The sequence below is a fragment of the Crinia signifera genome, chromosome 7, assembly GCF_055691185.1.
Source record: "Crinia signifera chromosome 7, ASM5569118v1, whole genome shotgun sequence".
NCBI classification, from domain to species: Eukaryota; Metazoa; Chordata; class Amphibia; order Anura; family Myobatrachidae; genus Crinia; species Crinia signifera.
Window position 1 is genome coordinate 64057963 of NC_139223.1, and position 26919 is coordinate 64084881.

The 26919-nt window shown below is 42.1% G+C and overlaps 1 protein-coding gene across 1 annotated transcript; it reads right to left on the reverse strand.

Moving 5' to 3' along the window:
* Window positions 1-26808, reverse strand: PDILT (protein disulfide isomerase like, testis expressed). Its single transcript, XM_083151997.1, has 11 exons — window positions 26517-26808; window positions 21346-21552; window positions 19673-19806; window positions 18986-19123; window positions 16799-16909; window positions 16005-16130; window positions 12366-12563; window positions 9125-9245; window positions 4981-5162; window positions 1682-1768; window positions 1-124 (listed from the first exon to the last, which is right to left on the reverse strand). The coding sequence occupies exons 1-11, from the start codon at window positions 26713-26715 to the stop codon at window positions 68-70; spliced, it is 1560 nt and encodes a 519-aa protein (XP_083008123.1). The 5' UTR covers window positions 26716-26808; the 3' UTR covers window positions 1-67.
* Between the last annotated feature and the right edge of the window lie 111 nt (window positions 26809-26919).

A 26919-nucleotide genomic window follows, 5' to 3' on the forward strand; every position in this document is an offset into this window, starting at 1 on the left:
CTTTTATTTTGCTTTAAATGCAGTTTTTTTTACATAAAAATGGTGTAATATAGTAACGTTTAAGTTTCTAAAGTTCTTCTTTCTTCAGCTTCTCATTGTCTTCATTGGATGGTTGGCTTGATTCCTTTAAATAAGAGAATGGGCTTAGTATAGTATATTTATGTCTATTTTGCACAAACGAATATATGTATATGTTGTAAATTGTTGTTGTAACAGTCAAACATTGTTGCAATACAACCTAAAGCTGGAGCCCTGGGGAAAATGTATATAGCATCCTCCCGGGGGAGGAGTCTTCCACTAGTTCCTCACCTAAACCTCCTTCTAATGCCTAACCCCAACATTCCCTCTATTGCCTAACCTCCCCCTAGTGCCTAACGCTATCCTCCCCATTATGTAGTTCCTAACCCTAATCTTCACTTATATCCTAACCCTAACCTCCTGCTAGTGCAGTGGTTCCCAACCCTGGTCCTCAAGTACCCTCAACAGTGCACATTTTCCAGGTCACCCGGCAGGTGCACTCATTATTCAGGCACATTTTAAAAGATCACAGGTGGAGCTAATTATCTCACCTGTGATTCTGTATGGAGACCTGCAAAACATGCACTGTTGGGGGTACTTGAGGACCAGGGTTGGGAACCACTGCTCTAGTGCTTAACCCTAACACTCTCTTTCTAAAACTTAACCCTAACATCCTACTAATGCCTAACTCTAACCTCCCCCTATTTCCGAACCCTAACATTCCCTTTAGTGCCTAATCTTAGCCTTCCACTAATTGAATGTTATTGTTGATCTAATGACTACATCCTACGAAGTTGATCGCAGAAACATTGCTGGTAACCATCTGCCAACGATCCGACAATATATTGGCCATTTAATTAAACAACAAATATATCGGTCAGTGAGTACCGGCTTTAGAACCAGGCCCTAGTTCTCTAGCAGTTTTCCACAGTCACTTTCTGTTTAAAGCACAGGGGGTGGAATATACTAATGTGAAAATGCAGTATAAAAAGTTTTACAGCATTTAACTCATGTACTTAGCCCTGAACGGCAGGTTCCCAATGCGAGGGTAACACCAGCAAAAGCTGGCATTACTACATACAAGTCTATGGGTTTCTTTCCACATCTGTGCTGTAGGGGGTTCCAATCAGATCTTTCCTAGAATCCCGAAATTGAAACTCGGAAGTCCATGTACTGGTGGCCACCAAAAAGGGCCAAGATTTCACTAGATCGCTTAGAAAATACCCCTACACCGTTCCATGTGTTCCCTACATTGCAATAGCAATGCATGGCAGCACACATCGCTATCGCCGGGCAATTAATATTCTGCACACTGGATAAATCTAGTTAATCGCCCCGGTCACCGTGGTCGGGGCCAGTGTTCTCAGTGGAGAACACTGGCTCTGACAGATCGCTCAGCACACAGTGCTGGCACTTCGTTGTGTGCTGAGTGATCTTGCTGTGCATTCCAAACAATCTAGCATCGGTCGGAATGCTCAGTAACTCGCTATGTGTGTAGGCCCCATTAGTTTACAGTAATCTGTAAAGAACAGACTTGCCACATTCATGAGTTATATAAATCTACAAAAGCTGACAGACAACCCACATTCTCTAAAAAACAAAATCAGTTCTATGAATTTTGTGTCAGTTATGTTGATGTTTTGACAAGCTATTAAAGTTTTACCTCTTCTTCCAAATATGATGTTGTTAGTTCATTTTCTAAGAATTCTGTGAATGCTTCAATAGTATTTTCTCCCGTATAGCGGACAGACTTTATATAAAAGAAAATCCGTTGTTATATATCGTCATTTATATGCAAGTATAATCACATTTCCATACACCACAAATATACCTCCTAATATTTTTATATGCCAGATTAAGAAAAATAAACCAACCTCCATTTTTACAAAATCCCACTAAATCTGACCAGAAATACAATTTTGTACTGTATGATGAAAGGTTCAAGATAACACATAGAGCCAATATTGTGGCTTTTGGGAAGTGGTCAACTATTCATTCACATGGAATCCTGTTAAGGGACCTTGCAGTCCATTACGAAGGTGCTCCGACAATGTAACGTGGTTAATGATGGAACTTTCCCTTTCAACCTCAAGTTCTGGCTGATAATACTATTCGTACGACTTAGACGCTGTAATAAGGTCAAAAGATCTTAAAGGATTTGAAGATTCTTCCGGAACCCTCGACCTAATCTCCTTTACCGAGTTCGCCCAAACCTCAATGACCTTGCAGGCCAAGTGGACAATGATACAAGGCGGCCTTGAGGATGATTCTGCTCCACCCTGAGGACGAGTCCAGAGATTTAAATATTTACTGTTAGTCCAGTTTTCTTCCATTTTAGTTGGAATAGATGGAGTTACGTAGCATTTCTCCCACTCTCGTCATTGGTGGTTTGGAGAAAAGTATCACTTTTCTTGTTACACTACATGATTCAGTAGTCATACTGTGCAAAGTTCGCTTTAGTTACTTTCATGTCCCTAATTTCTATATTCTGACAACTAAAGATTTTACCTATGTTTGATTTTGTCTTTACGTTTTAGGACATTTGCTGTAGCATGCCATGTCACTTTACTCTTCAAATACACTCAGGTTGTTTATATATGTTTGTTTCCCTATAGATTATTGAAGATTTTTTGTTTTTGTTTTTTTGCTGTTAATTTTTTTAGATTTCATAAGACATTTGCCTTTCACTTTGGATCGACTGCACTATTTTACATGTTTGCCCTCCTTCCCTTTGCTGTTGGTTGGGCAGGCATGTAGATTCCTGTTGTTTATGATAAGGGCCTCTGGTCTTTTTACAACTCTAGACATATATCACCCCCACCCCTGATGCGTGCATCATTTCCCTATTTCTATTTTAGGGTCTAATCTTTTCAGGGTTTTGGCCTAGTAAGGCCTACTTTTACTTTTCTCTTCCAGACTGTTATTTTCATATTGTCCTCCTCTCTTTCATTCTTTCTTTTTTTTCCTTCTCTTTTCTGTCTGGCTGGACTGGTCTCCTCGTCTCAAGCCTGGAGGTTTATCTTGAGACTCTAGAGATTTAAGAACCATGGGACTAAAGTTTTTTTCAATAAATGTCAATGGTCTCAACTCCCCCAGATGTGGTACTTTAGTTGCAGGAGCTTGTAGATGGGAAAAAGCAGACATAGTACTGCTTCAAGAGACACACTTGACTGGACAACACTCTCAAATAAAAGGTAGGCGGTCCCAACTTTGCATCAGCGCCTTGTAAAAAAAGAGGGGTCGCAATTTTGTTTTAAACACTACTCTTTTTGTGCTGTCATGTTCAGAAGCAGGGGTGTGGTACAGCGGTTCAACAGTCGGGATCCCGACAGTCATTAGCCTGACGTCGGGATCCCTACTGGCTGGACTCAGACAGCATGGTAAGCGCAACAAAGCCCCTTGCGGGCTCGCTGCGCTCGCCACACTCGCCACCTATTCTATTCTCCCTCTATGGGGGTCGTGAACCCCCACGAGGGAAAATAGCAGGTGGCCGTTGGGAAGACGGCTGTCGGTGTTTTGACAGTCAGGATCCCGACGTCGGGTAAATGCAATCTACATCTGAATTGGGTCCATTGTTCCTACAGGAAAGGCTCAGTTAAAAACTGAAATATTTGGCAAGGCCATATCCAGGGGTTGAGAATTTTTCAATCCCGATTCCCTGGATTGTTTCAGCACTCCGGTCCCTGGTGTATGTGATGTAACACAGCTGGGAGGGCTGTGTTGGAGCAGGAAGATGGTCTAAGGATGCACCCCTCACATTTCCATGCAGCAGGGCTTCTGGGGAGGCAGCAACCATACCACCTCTTCAGCCTTGCACCATGGGCAGTGACAATGGTTGCAAACCCTTTACTCTAAATATGGCCTCAGGATCATTTCTGCTCATTGACTCATTGGGGTTCATGTAACAAGATATGAGTTTGAATTTATGCAGGCGTTGTGTATTGAACATGCATTTTTATACTTCTTTTTTTCTTTTTGTGCTATCTGTCAATAAAAATCTTTTGAAAAAAAAAAAAAAAAAGGGACTTCTAATGAAGATGGGATGTTGCTATGGGCAATCAAGCAGATTCTGTCTATTATCATATAGAAGGTGCTAAATAAATAAGAAGCAGATTTTGATTGGTTGCTATGTGCAACATTCTATCTTTAATAGAACTCCTATCTTTGTAAATACACCCAGTGTTGTCTAACTCAGCTGTAATGCAGATGGGAGATTATTCTTCTATTCTATTCTTCTATTATATCTAAGGGCCCCCATTCATTAGTCCAATTTGTCCTAAGGACAAGTCGGACCTGATTGTCCTGACAGCTCCCCGGGAGGGGTCATACGTGATTAGGCACTTCAGGTGCCAAGTTTTTCATGTGATAAATTGCATGCAATTTATCACATGCAACTCCAGTGGAGCTGCAGGCAGGGGGGCGGCAGACGCCAGCGAGCTGGCAAGGGTTCCAGAATACCATGCAGGGGAAGCTGGGCAATAGGCACACCAAAAAAAAGCCCATATAAATAAATGGGAAGCCACTGATTGGCTGAGACCTCTCTCAGCCAAGCAGCAATTGGCTGAGAGAGGTCTCAGCCAATCAGTGGCTGCCTATTCATTTGTATGGGCTTTTTTTTTTTGTTAAGTGCGCCAGCTGCCAGGCTTCCCCTGCCCGGCTCTCTGGTCCCCTTGACCGCATCCCCTGCCCGCTGCCTCTGTGTCCCCTGCCCTGCTCCGGGCTGCACATAAGATTTAGCAAATCTTATGTGCAGCCCGTCCGACCTCCCAACTCCGATCCAATGGACACGGGACCGAGCATCGGGTAGAAGGGGATATCTACACATAACATTTGTGTCGATTTCATGGCCCGATTCATCTAAATCTGGTGAAATCGTGCCCAAATCGCATAGTGTATGGGGGCCTTAAGAATCTTAGTAAACATCTCTGAATCTGATATATTAATAATGCAATAGTAGCTTACCTTGGTGTCTGATCCAGCTGGGAAGAACCGGAAATAGGGGTAGCGATCCAGCACTATGAGCTGGATGTCATTAGCTGTACAGTCTATTTTGGCAATGGTCACATTTTTGTTATTCAGGTATTGTTTTCCTAATTCTTCCCACACTGGAAAAAGTTTTTTGCATTTTGTGGACCAGGGAGCATCTGTAATAACAGGAGAAAATATTAGTTGTTTTTTTTTATTTCTGACAACCTATGAAAAAATATTCCTTACAGTACTAAACTTAGTTATGGATTCAAATATATATATATACATATATATATATATATATATATATATATATATATATATTTTTTTTTTTTTTTGCCGAACATCTACTATGCATAAACTGGTGCACAGGACTGAAGAAAGATAAACCCCATTGTTTGTACATGGAAAATGATAAGTACTCCGAATATCAAGTGGTGTTTTCAGTAAAAACCTCAGTGAGAAAAGAACAGCTTTAAATTCTTAAAACATTTTAGACAAGTGTATAGAAGGTTATAGCTTTTGGTAATCACAATAAAGCATTTGGAACTCATGTACGTTGACAAGTTTGTGAAGTGTATGGCAACAACATGCTTCTAATTACAGGATACCATCCACAATGGTGTCACTGAAAGAAATACTGTTTGAAAAACTACGATCAGTAACATACACTGATACCCCTTTCAGACATAAGACAAAACCCTATTTGGCTTACATCTGAAAGGGTCTTACCCAGGATGACAATCCTGGGGCCGTGCCCCTTTAACTGGCCAGGATTATTGTTGGGACTCTGCAACACGGGTCAGTGTCTGGCTTATGCATGATAGCTAGGACCAGTGTCTTGATGACCTGGTCATGCTTACTAGAAATCAAGCTAGGTTAAAGCCAAAGTTTAAGTCTGAAAGTGAATCGACTTTTGTTGTTGTTGGGATCAGGGAATCGAGAGTACCCGACACATGCTAATGGGATATTGGGAAATTGCACCAAACTGTTGCAGATACTATATATGAGGGCCTTAAATATGACAAAGACAACTACTTATCAATGGAAAATTGTCTACATAACAAAAGAATGGATCAAAAAAAAAATGTTGATCCTTGCACATGGATCAGGGAAAACTAGAGCCCATAGGTAAAAAACTTAACTGAAAAATAACATCAGATCAAGCAACATTCTTGAACATTGTGAAACCAACATATTGAAAGATGGCTGAAGTGCATTTAAACTTAATGATACAATACCATTGCAAGGCTAAAGGTCAAGTGTGGATGGAGGTTGCTGGTCCCCAGATAGTAGAGGATCCCCAATATTTGATGAGTTGCAAAGAACATTTATTTATTTGACCAGAGTAACCCTTTCCATGCATTGATTTTTACTCATTTGAGGTTCTAGGCCTCGGGTTGGGGGTCCACAACCAAAAACAATTATTTATGCTCAAAGTGATAGGCAAAACCAATGCTGGTGGTTGCCAAGCATGAAAGGTATGGACAATTAGAACCACAGCTATGTTTCCCACCACATAACTAAACCTGAGGGTGATAATTAAGCACAATTGATTTTATTTATTTATTGATCTATCTATCTATCCATAAGAAACTTTTTGACTAAGGGTGCCTTGAACAAATGCTTATATTCTAGTGTGCCCTGGTCAAGAAAGTTTGGGAACCACTGGCATAGAGTAATGTTAGCTTTACACATGGGAAATGGGTACTCTTTACCTAGGACGGCGCCCATCGCGTCCATCGCATGCACTAAAGTAACGGGTGCGACGCGACCGACGCGATGCCCGCGATTTCCCATAGGGATCAATGTTAAATTTTTCAATGGACGTGATTTTTCAGTTCAATGCCTCAATGCCCGCGATTTTGCCATAGGAAACAATGTTAAATGGGCCACAGAGCCCAAATAGGCACCCTTAGCAGTGAAATGTCCCCCACAATTGTTAACAACACCCCACGATCCACGCGAACCCGAAGCGTGGGGAGCGCAGCGGTACGCGTCCTCCGACCTTTTCATAGCCCCACTATCCACATCGGCGTGGAGTTGAGAATAGAATAGTGTGGCGAGCGCAGCGAGCCACCGAGCCCGAAGCGTGGCGAGCGCAGCGAGCCCCGCGAGGGGACGCGGATACCTGTGAAGCCCGCGTAGGGCCGCGTTTACCTGTGAAGGTATCCGCGGCTCGCTGCGCTCGCCTCGCTGCGCTCGCCACACTATTCTTTTCTCAACTCCACGCCGACGTGGATAGTGGGGGTATGAAAAGGTCGGAGGACGCGTACCGCCGCCCCTCACTGCGCTCGCCACGCTTCGGGTTCGCGTGGATCGTGGGGTGTCGTTAACAATTGTGGGGGACATTTCACTGCTAAGGGTGGCTATTTGGGCTCTGTGGCCCATTTAACATTGTTTCCTATGGCAAAATCGCGGGCATTGAGGCATTGAACTGAAAAATCGCGTCCATTGAAAAATTTGACATTGATCCCTATGGGAAATCGCGGGCATCGCGTCGGTCGCGTCGCACCCGTTACTGTAGTGCATGCGATGCCCGCGATTTTTTACACCCGATGACCGCGATGGACATCGTGGGCGCCGTGCTAGGTAAAGAGTACCGGGAAATGTTATAACTGGAAAATACAACTTAAGTTTAAACATAAGTTCTCATGAATAGATAAACATGTAATCCACCCTCTTCCTTTCCATGGACCCTAATAATAAATACTGTAACACTTCTTTAAAAGCATGTAGGTTTATCAAACAGCGCTATGAGGCATATGGGCTATCCCTGTGCGCTAAAGCAGGGGATAGCGCTTCCCCTAATCTATCAAACCCGCTGTGCGGGTGCTGTAACGGCGGCGCTATGGGGAAGGAGGGATAACGTTATATACGTTATCTAACTGGGCGCCTGCCTAATATACCTTATTTATTAAGTTGCTGGATGGCCGCGCACTCCTCTGTTTTTCGCATGTACATATTGCCAGAATTATCTGGCGCTGCGGGTCTCTCCTGCTTTGTTCTTCGCCACTTGCTGATCTCCGGCGTCTGCAAATTCAAACTGCGCATGCGCCGGGTACACAGCATCCCCGGCGAACATTACCTGGCGCATGCGCAGTTTGAATTTGCAGACGCCGGAGACCAGCAAGCAGAAAACTGCGCATGCGCCGGGCACACAACCCGTGCAGAAGACGCCGCCGGAGCATTCGTTATGGGAGGAAGCGTATCCCCGGCAGGAGGAGATAATGCACTCCCATAACCTGCACACAAAGATTAATAGATTTGGGCAAAATTCAGGCTCACTTTACCACGATAAAGTGGTGAAGCGAACCTGCGCCCATAAGAAACGTTAGGGCACAATTGATAAATCTACCCCTGAGTTCCTTGATTTCTCATTATCTCTAGGATCTCGCCTCTATCTGCCTTAGGGTCAGCAATATCTTTTGTGGTGATACTTGCATGCTAGGGTGGCCAATCCCGGGATCGGCGGGATCCCGGGATTTGGCCACCAAAACGCCTGGGATTTCAATCCCGGGATTGGAGTTTCCAATCCCGGGATTTCAGGATTAGACTGCGCATGTGCAGTTTAATGCCGGGGAGCATGTGAGTGGGTGCTCAGCAGCTGCCCGTCTTCTCCCGTCCCGTGTAGTGCAACTCTGCGCAGCGTGATGTCATCAGAGTTCACGCTGCACAGGCCGCACAGGCTGCCTCTATCCTGTGACCGGCCAGATCACCCGCCCAGCAGTGGACCACGCCGACAGCAGACCAGTCCGTTCACCCATCAGCCTGGCTCGCCCACCCGCCCGGCTCCACCTCCTGGCTTCCATCCGCACCATGCATATGTAAGTATATATGCGGGTGGACGAAGCAGGTTTTTTTTTATTAGGGAAGCCGATCCCGGGAATCCCGGCATTGGGCATTTTTCAATCCCGAATCCAAAAATGTCCCAGGATTGGCATCCCTATTGCATGCCCTTTTGGATCTGCACACCGTGCCACCGTCTTGGTCCTCCAGTTTTGTATTATGTCTGCTATAATGGTATAATATTTTTGGTGTAGTATATATAGGTTGATGACTTTTTTAAATATCACATGTGCAAAAAATGCATAGTAGAAAATAAATAAAACTATATAAGTCCATGATTGCTACTTACAAAACATGACAAATGCATTACTGGATTTATTAAAAACAACTTTGTTGAAGTTCTTGCCCACCAGCACTTTTACAGCATGTTTATCCCAGTCACTGGGGATCTCTTCACTGTCTCGTTGTGGCTAGAAAAGAAAATCAATTTAATTCTAATTCATTTATTGAGTCATAGTTTACACTAAATAAAGTCTAAGCAATTCTCAATTTCTATGTAACATTTAACTTATTCTAATGGAAAATGTTTGGATATTTGAGAAAATTTGTTGTGGAAGTGAGACTGTCCCATTTCCTAGGTCTTGCTGGTAAGGGAGTTGCATATATAGGGCGGTATTCAATGTGAATACCGGCGAGGTGCAGTGAATCCTGTTTAGGATTCGCTGCACATTCACCACGTTCCGGAGCCTCGCCGGCTTGCTGCCCCTGACCGGCGAATATGAGCTCCTGCGGCGAACGCCGCAGGGAGCCTGAGGACGGTGGCAGGCAGGGAGATGGAAGTCTCTCTGCCTGCCCCACAACGTTTGTGGTGCCAGGCAGCACAGGCTGCCCCCCGGGGGTGCCAGCAGGGGACCGCGTATATTCACTACACCCGATCGTGAATATGTAACGATCGGGTGCAGTGAATATATGAATATCTAATGAGCGGCTCCGCTCCGGCGCCCCCTGCTGGCTGCTGTGCACATGAATAAAAATAGCATGCCCCTCCTCAGAATAAAATTCCTGATTTTTTGACACCAAATGTAAAAAACAAAACACTTTATTTTAAAAGTTCACATTCCACTTCACCATAAAAAGATAGCGATTGCTACTCGGTGAATCATGGCGAAAAATACCTTCAAATGTATTCGCCATCTGGTCATTGAATAGGGTGATTCACCGTTTTAGTCAAAAATTTGCCAAACAGCACAAATTCGCCATAAAAACATGGCGAATCAGGCTCATTGAATACCGCCCACTGTGGGAAATAGAAAGCCACATTTTTCAGAGCTTGGACCTGATAGGTAACACTAAATACACTCTGAATTGTTTCCTGAGAGGGATATAGGACCTTATTCTGGTCCGTTCACAGCAGGGCTGCGTTGGCACGTAGTCCGATGTTTATGTTCTACACATGCGCATTTCTGCACATGTGCATACGAAGGGTGCATGCACCCACGGCGTCCAAGGACAGCTGGTGGGGGTGGAGAGGGGTGGCGGGCGGGGCTCCATTAGCATATGGGAACACCCAGCATTTCATGTCAATAAGGCCATGACACAGTTGCGCGGGGGGGGGGGGGGGCGGGATAGCTGGCATCATCACCGGATGTCAGCTGCCCGACCATTTCCTTCCCAGCGTGCACGCATATATAAGTGACTTGAAAGTGCACGCACACACATCTTTCGATGGTCGGCGACCATCAAAAGATGTGGAAGTTTCAACCTGGCCTGAGAATGGATGTTATTGTGTAAGGCAGGCAGGGTTTGGTGGACTTGCAAGGCTGCCTTGCAAATCAACCAGAATAACCCCCATAATCTGATTCCTCCCAGCATTGGCAGCTCCAGAGGGGGAGCTGCAGCACAGCTCAAATTTCAAATAGAAGAGCCACCCAACTGCAATCAACTGCCATTCCAATCTGACTCACTGATAGTCAATGCAGCTCCCCCATTTAAAAATCGTTAACTGTGGCTGTAGTGTAGCCTGTAAGTGCTTTTGAAAACTTTGATAAAGCCCACGTACAGGAGTGAAACGCGTCAGAGGTTCTTGACATGGAACGCCGCTGTTATACTGACCCGGGGAAAGGAGTAATAGGTAACAAAGATCAGAACAGCACATTTTGTAAGAAAATCTAATAAAATATATATTTTTACATGTATGCATATGTAAAAGATATTCCTGATATATACAGTAACAGTGATCATCTCTGTATGCCCTCTTGTTTGTGCTGTAAAAAGGAAGATGAAAGAGGTGGTTACATTTTAATCTTACGAGCCACAGAGGTTAGCAGACAAAAATGGCCAGGACACCAGTGAAATGGAGCCCAGAGCTTGCAAAGTCCACCATGGACAATAGGTGGAATTTGGTTTTATAGAAAAGAATAGGTTTGATATATTTTTTCAATATTCAACAATGTTGCCAGCCACCGCCACTCCTGATTGGATGCCGGGCCACAAGCTCCTACTGGCTGGCAGCCTGGTGCGAGATTTCAAACAGCCAGGGACCCGCTCACAAAACAGCCTGCCGCTTCTGCCCGGCTGTCACACTGTTTCAGTGTTGCCGCTGCGGACAATGACATAAAATTTCACGGGGTAATGGACAGTCTACTAGAATTCTCAGCTTGGTAGCACCTCTTCATTTTGGGAGATGTACTGTAAACCTCAAATAGTGGTAAGTGGAGAAAGAAAAAGTACCAACCAACCAGCTCCTAACTTAGGAGCTGATTAGCTATTACTTTATCACTAAGTCCAGGATTCTTAAGTTCTAACAAAGTCTAATTCTTTCCCGTTACACGCAAAATGTTAATTTATTGATATGTTTTATATGTTTTATGTACCAGGGAATAACATACCTAATTTCTGCAGGGCCTTAATTAACCTAATCTAGGTGCTAGTACCTACTTTAACTGTTTGAGTGACAACATCTCTGTGAGAGATGTTCACAGTATTGGCTGAAGATGCCAACGTCGCCCATATTTGTTATATAAATTATAATAAAAAATATTGTGTAAAAAAGGTTATATGTCCTATATAAGGTAATCATTACAGGTCATTATGCTGAATAAAAACATTTGCTTGGCAATTTTCACACCAATTTTGACAAATTCACTTGGCACTTAAAGGGGTAAATGACCTATTTTGACTGATAGAACCTAAAAAGACCTAATGCTATTACTTAAGTTGAAACTATTTCAATTTAAACTTTATATGTGAATTTCTATGAGACTGCCGGCTCCCCCACGGAGGATCTAGCACTTGGAAGGATGGAAATGGGGGCCAAGACACTTAGACACTCCCCTCCCATGTAGCCATGCCCCCATACAGCAAAGCCACAGAAGAGTGGTCAGATCTCCCGCATTCCATCCACTCCCTAAATATATTCAGAAGCATTTTATGAGTTAACAAATTGAGGGAGAGTAGCAGTGTGAAGCAGCGAAGTGAGCCAGTGAAAAAGTTGCCCATGGTAACCTAAAATAGCAGAACATATATATATATATATATATATATATATATATATATATATATATATATATATATATATATATATATATTACCTTGGCCTTTCCATCCAAGTAACTCTGGCAAAAATGTCTGACATTTTCAAAATTGACATCATCAGCCGGCATTCTGTACTTCTCATCAGTTGTCAGGTTTAGAATCCGAACTCCTGGAGTATCAACCTCCGTGATCCGGAAATATTCAAAGAGTCGTCCATTCCGAGTTTCATCCGTGTCGGCCAAAACAAAGACAATCTGGAATATGGATAATTGGTAAGTGTCAAAAACAGGGAATCAATCTGAACTACTGGTGACTGTAAATAGTAATTCTGATATAATGATATACCTCGCTATCCATTTAGCCCTGAGAGCCATCACTTATTGGGTATAATGCTTCATTTCCGATAACCAGCCCTAAGAGACTCATTTTACCGTGATAACATGTGCGTTCGAAACCTTACCACGGATCCCATGTCTTATCGCCTAAAATGGTTCCTGTTTTGTTCGAAAAAAACTGGCTATAATTGAATCGTGTTACTTGCCCTTTTATGGGGAGCTAAAAAGTAGTGCAACTAATTGGATACCCCCAGCCGTTCGGCTACCTGCTTGCTGGGTTCCGAGCACTCACAGTCCAGCGAACAGGTCTGAATCAGGCCCAATATCCTCCTCATCTCTTTTCCCTGGCAGTAATGTAATGGTCTTTGAATGCTAACATTACATGAGAGAATAGTGTGCGAATGGCATTCTGGAGAACATGGGTTGCACACAAATAATATAATTGGTTTTCCTCAAAGCACTGGGTCTGATTCAGAAATGTACAGTGCTGCAAGCCGCAGGAGAACAGCTATGACTTACCTGGCTGTCAGATCTCCTCAACATACAAACATGCAGAATTTGCCCTCGGCACTCCTGCTATATGCCCCTGTTTTATACAGTAGTCTACGTTGTCACTTTCACTCCACCCCCCAAAAGCTGGGAAAGGTTCAGTCAGGGGACTGATTATCAGTCCCACTTGTGCACTGCTCTGCTCTCCGGAGAGGGAACTCATGGAAGGTATCGATTGTACTAATACTATTGAGTATAAAGTATCACAAAGATTTATGGGGGAGGTTAATGTTTATTGAGGTTACTTACCACAGGTGGGGGAGTTATTTAGCATGTGACTTTATTGCAACTTGGGGAGGAAGGAGACGGCTGCAATGGAGATATATGGAATTGGATACAATTGGGAGATCTATTACCACATAGGGGAGGAGAATTGTTTTTCTGTAAAATAATTAGCCAGCGAAGTAGATACAGTCTTATACAGGTTGAGTATCCCTTATCCAAAATGCTCGGGACCAGGAGAATTTTGGATAACGGATTATTCCGTATTTCGGAATATTTTAATATTTCAATGATGTATCTTGAGGTATCTTGCATTTATGTTGTACATATACATCAAACATATGAAATAAACACAAAAAGATTTTATTTGTGCATAAAACAAGGTTTTAAAACATGAAACAAAGTGTGTGTACTATCTCAGGCACTGAATGTTAATGCCAAGCAATCATTGTCTTGCACATATATTTATATAGTAGCAGTTACATATCATTCCCTCAGTAGTGCTGTCACAAATGTCCCCAGTAAGTTTTTAGCAAAAAAAAAATTAGTTCACTTTTTGGAATGTATGGTTTTCGGAATAATTCGGATAACAGATATTCGGATACGGGATACTCAACCTGTACTTCTTTTTTTTTTTAAATATAATTTTTATTGAAGCACTAAAATTTTGACATTGCATAACAGGTTCAATAAACATCTCATCACGGGTACATTTCACATAGAAAACATGGGCACTAGGGTTTACACGTACCGCAATATAAGATTACAGACAGTGATCTGAAGACAATATAGAATGTAATCATATGTATTTCTCAATGATGTTAGAACTTAAAAGGGAGGTACCCCGGTCTCCAAGATAGTCATATTGTACCAGGTGGACAAGTATACAGTCTTTCTGATAATGTCTCGTTCTGTGGCAGATAACGTAAGTACATAAGGCAACCAGATATAAAAAAACTTGGATGCCCGGGATTCCACATCTAGTACACATTCTACCCAATCCATCTGATACATATAAATCAATCTAGGCATAAAAAGTGTTATTGATAAATGATCTGATTGTATCCATTTTGAGAATATGGTTTTCTTGGCCGCAGTGGCTATCCTGGCTAAAAGGAGGCGTGTCCCAGACGTTGGTTTGGGGTTGAGGGATGGGGGATAGTAATTCCACAAGTTGACACGGATCTGCCCTCGCTTGTGATTATTAGATTATTTAACGTATTGGTAAATTCAGCCTTTGTAAGAGTGGTTATTAATTTGGAGACATAGCTGCGAGCCTGGAAATATGCAAATGTTGGGAAAGTTAGGTCTGGGAATTGTTCTTTTAATTTAGACAATGTGAGTACTGTAGTGTAGTCTGCCTCTAAAAATTGATATACCAATCGTAGGCCCCCTACTTCTTTTACTTGTTCTGCATTACTGAAATTATGCTTGAAGTTTATATTATGCAACAAATGTAACATTTTAATATAGGAAATAGTAATAAGACTTCCTTAAATCACGTGGCTTTCACTTTCCCCTGGAAGAGTGGGTCGCCACACCCTGCTTCCACACATTCACACACACACACATACATACACACACATTCGGAATGTGTTGATGCAATTTGCGCTAAAATGTGTAACCGTCATACCCCTGACTCTAATATTCTCGGCATTGTGTAGTGGGGGCAGGTCCACAATTACGTGATTGTGCACACATGCCCCTGCTCCGCCCCATCACATTATATCAGAACACTGTCCGGGATTCCCCATATACGCATTCTTCCGGGGGTGGTGGACGAAAAATGAGCAAGTATTTCAAAGTGCAAAGTGCAAAGTGACAGTGATTATGATTTTGACGCAATTTATTTGTTTTTCACAATGCACGTTTCTAATGGAACTAGTGCAGGGTTATAGGAAATTAGTTGCCCCAAACCTCCACATATAGGCTAGTGTCAGACTGTATTATTTCCATGTGCTGCTCCTCCTCAGCCGCGCTGTTATTAGGAGTGTGGCAGCCACAGAGCAATTGATCTTGCGAAACGCCATAATCATCACTAGGTTTTCTCTTTCCAACAGCCTGCGAGGAACAGTAATTGGCAGGCAGGTCCTGTGTGCGCTGGGACTTGGAGGCATCGGGATCAGATGAAACAGGGAAAGAGACTGTAAACACATTTACAATGTACCTAGTGATAATTCTTATACTTGTTTCACTGTTTTACTGCATCATGTTTCCAATGATTGCAACGGCAGATCTCCAGAAACATGGCACTTGTGATACCTGTGGTGCCAATGGAAAGGTTAGTATTTTAAATGGGTGCAGGTTGTGCAGTGGGGACCTTCATGTGTGCCGTACTCCCTGTACTTATTCTAACTATGCCAAATGAAGAAACGTGAGAGGATGGCAATATAGCACTTTTATATATCATTAAAAGTATTGCATTTTGACTAATAGTATTTGAACAAAACTTGAGCATTATATCTGGAAGTAAGGAAATAAAGATAATATTATTATTATTATTATTATTATTATTATTATTATTGTTATCATTATTATTTATTTATTTTACAAATCCAACACTACTGAAAATAGCATTATAATACAAACCTTTCCCCTAAACTCCAGTGCAGCCGATTCATAGCTTTCATACATTGTGTTATAGGTGTCTGATGTTTTTGATGCGAAGAGTAAAATGTGACTGTCGATGGGGGCATCAAATATGGTCACAGATGTCTGGAAAAGAAACAAAAATAATCCATCCAAAGAAAAAGTTAATTCACTTTCACTTGTTTATATTTGTATACATACATATATAGATGAAGTATTGGTGTTTATATTGTAGCAGGTAAACAGCATACCAGGTAATCAGCATAAACAAGGAAGGTTACAGCATTGCAGCATACAGGTGTCACAGCATAGTACATACTTTTCAGAAAGCTCCAGTGATCCCTACCGGAGCCCACACCCCAGTCTATCACTTGGGCAGCTATTCCACCATCAGGAGCCTTGACTCTCTGCCCTGGCAACCCTTATACCAGGAGAGCACAAGTGCTGCTAATCAGCCCAACCCTGATCACACCAGCTTCCCTGCTGCTGGTCTAAAACAAGGACCGGATCCTCCACATTATCTTCATGTGGAGGTATGCTGTCCCTGCCACAATAAATAAATATATATATATATATATATATATATTTGCCAAAATGCTGACACCTCTACACCAAGGTGGAGCATAGCAACTAATTGTAGCAACTAACTAGCATGTAGCTATAATGTTATAGACTGTGCTAGATAACTATGTAGAAGGAGACTATTCGCCATGTGCAACTTATAAACTGTATCTCTTTCAAAGTTTTGATACATCTCCCCTAAATAGTATATTGTAATTGTGGAATTAACTTACCTCCAAATTATACTCCGTCACCACATCCATGATGTAGGTACGAATTAATCTGATTAGGTCCAATTTGTTTTTAATTTCCTCTTCCGATATCAAATAGTTATTAGGTTTATCCTTAAAAATAAAAAATAAAATTTATCATGAGTCCGGTTGGAGAAAGTGCGCTATACAAATTAAACTTACTTACTTAACTTTAGATAATAAAATATAAACTGTAAAAGTGGTTTGATCTGTACCTGGCCATCATGAATGCAAAAAGCAAACAAACTTTTTTTTGTAAACCCTTTTCCACCAATAAATCACACAAATTAATCACATTTAGGTAGAGAGGTGTTTTCCACAGAAATACTGCAGAGATCTCTTTTGTCAACACCACAAACAGCATCCCAACAATTTATCGAGCTTACGCAGGTACTGTATGCCTCAGATATGTAATGCCATTTTTGTGTGGTCCACTGTAGTAGTAATAGCTATTGGTTTGTGAACAGTGATCTCTTTAGATCCCTCTGCTCCACTGACATATCTATAATGGGTTCAAGATGTGCAGTGCAAACAGATCCATGGGTCCAGTGGGGCCCACAGACCGCACACTCTGCACACATTAATTATACTTATGCATATGTCATTGGTAAAATGGCTACCATGACCATTCTCAAGTGATTTGTGCATGAACAATAGGGATGTCCCCGGCAATGCGGCACAGGCACCATGTTCACGGAGAACTGTGCATGTGCAATAGCCTATGGCACAATGCCAGTCATTACCACACCTCCAGAGAGGAGGGGCTCTGTTCCTTCTGATATTCGTTTGTGCACTTGCTCAACCTAAAATCATACATGTGCGGGAATTACATCCCTCATTGCTATGTATAGTAGCTACAAGGGCTAATAGTTATTGGGGAAAATCAGTGGTCAATAAGAAATATGTCCCTATAACAGGGAATGGTGGAAAGTCTCCCAATTTCTTATACATACAGATAGGAGGAGAACAGCACTATATATGGAAATTCATTATTGAGCAGCATGGACAGTGTAATTCTTAGCATTACTGTCTCACAGCACTGAGGTCATGGGAGTTTGTGTATTCTCCCCGTGCTTACATGGGTTTCCTTTGGGTACTCCAGTTTCCTCCCACAATCCAAAAAATATACTGGTAGGTTAATTGGCACCTAACAAAATTATCCCTAATGTTAATGTATGTGTACATATGACGGGAAAAAATTGATTGCAAGCTCCACTGGAGAAGGAACTCATGTGAATGGCCACATATACCCTGCAACATGCTGCGGGATATGTGTGTGCTATATACATAACTGATAGTAAATACATTAATCAAAATGTGCAATGGGGCTTGGTGAATACAATACATAAATAATCAATACATCAAAAAACAATTCATACAAACAAGGTAGTAGATTATACCACTATCAATCAATTGGTAACAACTGGTCCAATCCTTTTCTTTTCTATTTCTTAAAAATATACTAAACCTATTACTGAAAGAATTTTTTGGCATCATTTCAATTATACTCTACATATTGTTCATACTGTATATTACATTTACATATTGTTATATAACAGATCCTATACAAAAAGCTGTATTTGAAAGTATTTATAAAGTGCTAGAAGTGGCAGTGGCAGATCTTCATATTTACAGTATGTACCAAAGAAAGGCACTAGAGCAGTCTGAAACCATAACACTGACATGACTAGACAAACTACTGTAAATGGCTGTAGAATAAGTCTTTTAATGGAGCTATTATTAGAAGTGTTAATTAATAAACATTCATGTTGGAAGCGGGTAGAGTTGGATACTGCATAACCGGGCCCAGGCCTATTGCAGGGCCAAGTGGGCCCTGTAAACCCCTCCCCCCTTATTACCTGTCAGCATCAGCAGCCTCTCTCCCAGGGATCCCCTGCCCGCTAGCGCTACACGGACCCCGCTTCCCGGATCCCTTCTCTGCGCTGCCCAGGTGGGGGGGTATGTGTGTGTGATGCCTCCAACGGGGAGGGGGGATGCCTTTGTCAGGGAGAGGGGTGGATGCCTCAATGGTTGGGATGCCTCAGTCCGGGGGGGGGGGGGGGGCGGATACAGACCTTTTTGTCCAGGGCCACCACATACCCTAATCGGGCCCTGCCATTCTCTCCGATTCTATAATAATAATCATTTATGTACCAGATTTTCCTTTACCTTGTTGTATACTGCAACCATATTCCCGGTCATACCGACATGTAACAAAACATCTTCATTATTGACAAGACCAAAAGGCAGCTCTGGGATATCTCTTGCAGCGTCTGAGAAGTGCTCGGACAGCTTACTCCCTGGATCCTGCACCCACAGATTGTATAAAAATTATCGATTTAATTTGTGTGTATTTAACAGGAAAACATCAACTTAAATATGAATTTACATATTTGCATAGTCCTCCTTATTGTTTGTTTAATTGATAATAAGTAAGTACATGAAACAATGAATGTCAATCAGTCAGCAGAGAAGCATGTTTAGATTTTTCTTGTACTGCTTTAATAAGCATTAGTTCCATTAGTACCATTTACTTATAATCCCAACCACCTGAGAGGGCCATGTTACAGACAGAAGACCAGGGGCCAGATGCACTATGCTTCAAAAGTGATAAAATGTAGAGTGATAAACAGCCAGCCAATCAGCTCCTACCTGCCATGTCCCAGACTTTGTTTGAAAAATGTCAGATAGGAGCTGTTTGGTTGGTTGTTTATCACTCTCCATTTTATCACTTTTGAAGCTTAGTGCATCTGGCCCCGAGCCTTTGTCCAAACACCCTCATCCTTGCATTATTTTTTTTGTATGTAATCTGTCTACAGCTATCTCACTCTGTTGTTTCAAAAATGTTTATCATACCTTAAAAAATCCAACAACTGTGACTTTATCTGACTGAATGAAAGATTCATAATGATTAGTGGTGTTAATTAAAACAAAGCTAGGTCCCACTCTTCTGCTTATCCAAGTCACAAATGCCGAAGCCGTTCTAACACCTTCAAAGAAAACAGAAAAATAAATAATTACAATCATCATTAAGAAGATGATATCTAAGCACCATGTTTCCTGTAACATATACTTGAGCTTGTGCTTCATAATGAATAGTTTTAAAATGTGCTTATTGATCCTTTCTATAAAAAAAAAAAATGGTTTGTAATATATTATGAGTAGAAATGAGGGAATGCACCAAATGTAAACTAAAATTGCTGATTTGGTATTTATTGTTAAATCTTTTATTTTGTGAACTGTACAGATAACAAAAAGTATGTTTTCAATGTAGTAATCAGATCAGCTCATGTCACTTCCTGTACCATGTCATTTCCTGCTACACATACAGTAATACGACTTCCCAACTTTCAAACTTAGGCAACAAGCTATATTTGTACATCACTTTATATCACTAGTATGGACTCCTGGGGGTAAATGTACTAAGCTGTGGGTTTGTTGTAATTTCATTTCCAATATAGCAGGTTCTATTGCAAGAAGACAGTATATTATAAATTGTGTTTTGACCTTCTAGATAGAAGCGTCTACCAATCCCCAACAGCTATAAAACCCTATCCTGTTGGGGTCTCACCACAAATCTTTGTATTGGCTTAGATCCTCTACAATAGTGTTAATCAGCCCTAGACTTCTCAGCTGGAATCTCTAGGGAAGTGCATACCCCCCGAAAATGGAGAGTCACATAGTGACTCTGCCATTAGTATCATGGTCCTGCAAAAGACACATTTTATGTCATCATATGGAACTTCTAAAGTGTGATTTATTGGATTTGAGCGTAGTAACCCAGTGGGATGCAAGCCCATCTGTAAACTGCTACAAAACTGCTGGGATTTAAAATCCGCTGCTTAGTAAATATACCATCACATCTCTAAATATAAAATCCTTTTAGAAGGAGTATTAAGAGAATTAAATTGCCCAGGGGAGAAATCAAAACTTTGGGGGACTTTACCACAATTTTGATAGGGTCCTTAAGAGAGTGACAAAGTGGAGAGAGAGAGAGAGTTCCAACCAATCAGCTCCTAATGGCAATGTTACAGGCCCTGTTTGAAAAATGTCAAGAGTTGATTGGTTGGAACTTTATCTCTTTCTATTGTTTCACTGTCCAAGACTTAGTACATCTGCCCCTTTGTGTATTACTGTTAAAAAAATATAATAATCTTTTCTGGTGGTTTTGCGTAAGATAACCGTTGTTTTGGTATTTTTAAACTGCTGTACATCGTCTGAAGCTTGATATTTCTACTTCAAATTTGACGGTTTAGAACACTACTGACTATGAAACTGCTGGCTATACAATACTATACCACATATAAACTAATTATTTAGCACATTTACCTCTAGATTTTGAAGAATATTCCTTTTAATTGTTTTTTTACTTTTTTTTTGTTAGTTCTTGTTTCTAGCTCATGCTAAAGTACACATGGTAACACTTGCAGATACAAGGAATTTTAGTCCGTTCTTAGTTAATTCAGAAATTTCAACTAGCGCACACATCCACACCGCATGACAGACGCACGTCACAGTCAGTCACATACCTTTGCAGTCTATTGGGTTTTTCCTGTCACCGTTGACAAAAAGTGTAAATGTTGGAAATGCCTTGATTTTAAATTCTTTTCCAAGATCTTTTTCCTCAGTGATATCAACTTGGCCAAACCGTACATCTGACATATCATTCTTAAGTTGTCCTGCAGCTATAGAGAACTCCTCTTTCACTGTCTGCGAGGGCCCAGATAAAGCAATGTCTGCAAAGGAAAACAAACAAAAAGGTATTTTTCCTCAATAACAAAAAAAACACTGTATTTGAGAAAGGTTTGAACATCATGTGTACAGTCTCTAATTCACATTTACTAGTATTTTTATGGCCTCTATTTAAGAACAATGTTAATTACCAGCAACATTCACTTATTACAATCATTGTGATACTTACGAAAATGCTGCTGTTCTTCACCATTACTTGTCTGTCCATTAAGGTTCAGAAGAGACCTTCCACCACTGATTTCTCTAGTGTCTTCTCAGCAGTCTATACACTAGACTGATTTGGCCAGTCTTCACCCGATTCCGAAGGATTGGACCGAGAAATCAGGTGAAAAGTGTCCACATTGAACGTGTTTGTCATCCGATCCAATGCTTGGTCCTGTGCGCATCGGATTGGAGTCGGAAGTCGGACCTGCGGCACATCCAATCTCTGACTCCTACCCCCTCCCGGCAGCAGGGAAAGGGATCACATGCAATACGTCACATGCAGAAGGACCGCATGCAGGAAGGTCCTGACCGCCTAAAGGGGATCGGCTGTCCATTCACTGCTGCTACTTCTTGCAGTTGTGTATGGCCACCTTAAATTATTGTCTAATGCACAATGAGCCTGGTACAGGCCTGGACACACAGTGGCTGCAAACGTCTGGTGATATGAAAGCATATTGTAGCTGCTGCTTATGTATTAATAAATGTGATATATATTTCTCTATGGACTATGGGTTTTATATACTAAAATGGGAGTTCTATTGAAGATGGGATGTTGCCCATAGCAACCAATCAGATTCTATCAACAAGGTGCTAAATAATCTAATTGGTTGCTCTCACTCACATCTCTTACTATCACCCCCATGTTTCCTGCTCTCACCCCCACGTCTCTCTCGCTCTCTTCCACATCTCTCTCCCACCCATATACCCCTCTCTTACTTCTCTCGCTCTCTTCCTGTCTCCTGCTGTCTTCTACATTTCTCTCTCTAGTCATAACTTCCACATATCACACGAAATATGTCTATCTCATGCAATGATACTTGCCTACCCTCCCGGAATGGCCGGGAGGGCCCCGCAAATCGGTTCCCCCTCCCGGCCCCCCGGGAAGGTGGGCAAGTCTCCCGCTTTTTAACCATAGCCTCTGCTCCCCCTCTCCCTGCGGTCTAAAACTATGAATTTCGCGGGTCCGCGGGGAGTGGTGGGGCCAAAATGACGTGATTCGCCTAATTCCGCGTCATTTTAGCCCCTCCCCCCATCCACGGATCCGCAAATTGATGCTGCAGCCTGTCATGGGGGCGGGGCTTGGTGACATCAGCCCCCGCCCCCAAAACAAAGCCTCTTCCCACCCCCCTTACACTCCTCTCCCGGCTTCTCCTGGAGAGTTCAAAAAAGTCGGTAAGTATGCATGCAATATATCTCTCTCGCCCACATCTCTCTCACCCTGTCTACCCCACTACCATAGCAGTCATGGCCACAGCACTCTGGTTCTCTTCCATTCACAGGGTGGATTGCTCTCTGCTCAGACCATGGGGTTAATGTATTTAGAAGTGAAATAAGTGTAGAAGTGTACCAGTGGAGAAGTTGACCAAACAATCAGTTTGTGCCTATACATTAGTAGAATATACTTGATAAATATTACCTCAATGCTGATTGGTTTCTATGGACATCTACTCCAGTGGCGCACTCTTCCACTCTTGAAACATCAAAACTATGCATCACGAACCCCCCTCCACCCACTCACTTATAGGGTTATTCAATTACTAAGCCTTGGAGGGAGATACAGGGGATAGAGACAAAGCAGCAATCAGACAGTTCCTAACTGCCATGTTACAGGCTTCACTTAAAAAAATTACAGATAGGAGCTGATTGGCTGGTACTTTATCACCATTTTCTTTATCTCTCTCCAAAGCTTAGTAAATAGAACCCTTTGTCTGCTGCGCAATCAGAGCAGGAGTGTGGCCTGTTCCTGGGATATTGCTCTTAGTTAACGAAGGCATAGACTGCCAGGTAGGGGGGCATGGGATCTTGCTACACAGAGGTCAAACTATGATGAATTTAGAACCTGTGCTCAGAGAAGCGGCCGCCATAGCATTTTGGGTTCTGGAATCTTTAATGTCTCTGATTGGGCAGCAGGTGGCGGCCTGAGACTCCTATCCTGGCTGTTGTTAACCAAGTGGTAAATCTCCCTGATGGTGGTTCACTATACCAGTGTAATGAATGAGGATAGTAAATAGGCAGGTTCCTCAGCAAGACCAAATCCTTCTACTGGATTCTGCCTCACTGTGGAACGTGACTATTTAATATCTGCCTTCATTATATTTATATAGTGTAGGGCCAATAGGGAGATCAACCACTCTTTCACCAATGTAATTTTAATTTTGGAAGGTGGATTTCTCTCAGTGGCCAGATCATTTATTTATGGACACAAAGGAAACTTTTGCTTTTCTATTTCTCCTTTCCTGTTGTATCAGCAGCACCGTGTGGCAAATATACTAAAGCGGTGGAGAGAGATAAAGTGTAAGAAGATAATGTGTCCCTATTTCCCTGATTCCTATAGCTGGGGTCCTGGGGCTGAGCCACGCAAAAGTTTTTTTTAGCTTATATAGTAAAGAACCAGCAACTGCATTTTCTTCCCTAGTTTAAAATTGGCGTGTATGGGCCAATAAGAAACTACAATCTCACTATTCAACTGAAGCTGTGAAAAGAACTCAATTGCCATTGGCAGAGCAGCTGCATGATTTCAAAATGCAGGTACGTCACCTGGCTTAAGGTGCCCATACACGCTCCGATGCGGCGGAGTCCGTTTTGTACTTTGAGATGCACGCACCGGCGGCATCTCATCGTACAGTACAAAAATTATGTGCTGCACATACGTTTTCTACTGGCTTTTCATCGCATCGCATTGCAGGCACAAAGCATGCACAAGGGATGCGATGCGTGCTATTTAAGCACAAAACGGACGCCCGCATCGGAGCATCTATGGGCACCTTTAGGACCTGAATCAGTGTGTGCAGAGTTCTTTGGAGGCAGTAGTGATGTGTACATATGTTAATGAAGCGGTAGGCCCTCCTGCTGACATTGCAGATCCAAGTGTTGCATCCTAAGATGACCATCCGCTATCTAAGTAAACCAGCGGTTACTTAGATTGTCCCTCACAGCTCCGTAGATGAGCTGAAGATGCCGGCCCTGGTCTTGGCACTCCCATAAGATGGGGGCAATACACATCCATTGTTGGGAATGCTGCCCAGCTCCGGCTACAACCTGTCCCCTAACAGTCATAGAGCTAGATTCTCTAAACTTCAAAAGAGATCAAATGGAGAGTGATAAACAGCCAGCCAATTAGCTCCTACCTGCCATGTCACAGACTGTGTTTGAAAAATGTCAGACAGGAGCTGATTGGCTGGCTCTCCATTTTATCACTTTTGAAGCTTAGAGAATCTGGTCCATAGCCTGTCAATCAACACTGTGCCGGATGGTGCAGGGCTTGTTATGCACTTGCACAGGTACCCCATAATCGCAGACGTATGTGTACATCTCCGAATTACACCTTAAGTCCATTTAATAGTTAATTCATCTACTAACATTAAATATACAATGAACATGTTCAAACTCTCACACCACTAATACAATCAATTTATACAAGGTTATGCAAGGGGAATACATCAAAGCTTTATCAGTCACATAGCCCTTATCACACGCCAGATAAATAATATAATAGAGCTTTGCAAATATTTGCATAGGAGGTATTGTTAGTCATATGTGTAAGAATAGGATTGGTGCAGGATATCATGAATGAACATACAGTATGTATAACATTGCATGTGGGAATACTATAATACATTTAAATTAAAAGTAAACACAGCTGCAACACTTTTTCCCAATCTGGCAATTACTCTTCATGTATTAATTAATATTTACTATGTTGTGATGATTGAATATGTATAATTAAAATGGTATAGAGAGAATGAGAGAGAGAATGAGAGATAAAGAGATAGTATTTACATAATTGGCTCTACCATTTTAAATATATATATATAGTAAGTGAGTAGAGAGGCACTCTCAATAGCACGTAAACAGGTGTTTCCATGGAATTGTACCATGTGTACAGTGTGGCTTTTCAAATAAGACACCAACATGGCAGAAATGTTCTTATCAATATTTCAATAAACAAATGATCCACAAACCTCCTAGGCATACAGATACCTAGGAGGGGGGACAAAGGGGTGGGGAAGCTGAGGATGGGAAGGAAGGAACAGATCTGGGGTGCAGTGTTCTGGTGGCTGGTGCCATGGTGACCACGTTATACCAGGACATACATAAAGGAACAAAGGCTCGGTTCCGCTATCTGCCAACAAAATTCAATGAGTCACCTACATTGTGATCTGGCTCTTTTGTTGAGGGGATACATACGTATGACCAGTGGTGGGGATGCCTGTGGTAAGAATACCAATGCCGGCATCTCTAAGGAGCAAATCCCGACAGGGGTCAGGTAAATATACTTACTTTCCTCCTGCCCCAGGAACCCTCCCTCCACGCAGCTTAACTCTAAACCCCCCAAGAGCCTTAACCCCAACCCCCCCTATCAGTGCCTCTAACCCCTCATACCCCGCTGTCAAAACCTACCCCCTTCTAAATGCCTAATCCTAATACTCCCCTAGCCTAACTTCAATGGTGCCTGCATACCATCATTGCCACGCCAATCACCATGTGCGACTCCCGTGGCAATTGGTGCAAACCCGATTCTATGCACGTGCGTCTAGTTTGCTCCCGCAGCTCATAAAAATGCATTAAACATACAAGAACCTAAAACAATGATAAAACCTATAGATAATGCTTTTATTGTACCTAAAAAGCATCTGGCACAAAAAACTTTGTTTATGTTTGTGAGAGAACAAAACTACCCAAAAACCCACCAATTCTGAAAATAAATACATGTAAATATGGTAAACCATTAAATTGTACTTACAGAATTTCACCAATAAATATTTATTTTCATTGAGGGCCCGGGCAAAATTTGAACTTGTTAGGACAAGAACGTCATCCTCCTCCTTGATTTTGGGTGCTTTGTGTTGCTTTGCTTTAGACCCCTTCCCTGGTTTCCCATCCTTGGCTAGACTGAGAGCTGCCAGAGACAAAACACCCAATGCAAGGTACACAACATTCATGGTGGCTGGAAGCTGCGGCAGGAGAAAATGACAAGCGTCCTTCCAGCTTCTGTAAATATTCTTAGAGAACCAGAAAAATAGTTTTCCAGCAGAGCAGGTGGCACCTTCACACGTCACATTAACTGATTACAGATTTGCCAAGAATAGTTGGCACAGTCATGTACACTGGGGACTCTCTTTGACTGATTTCTACTGATGGCCTTG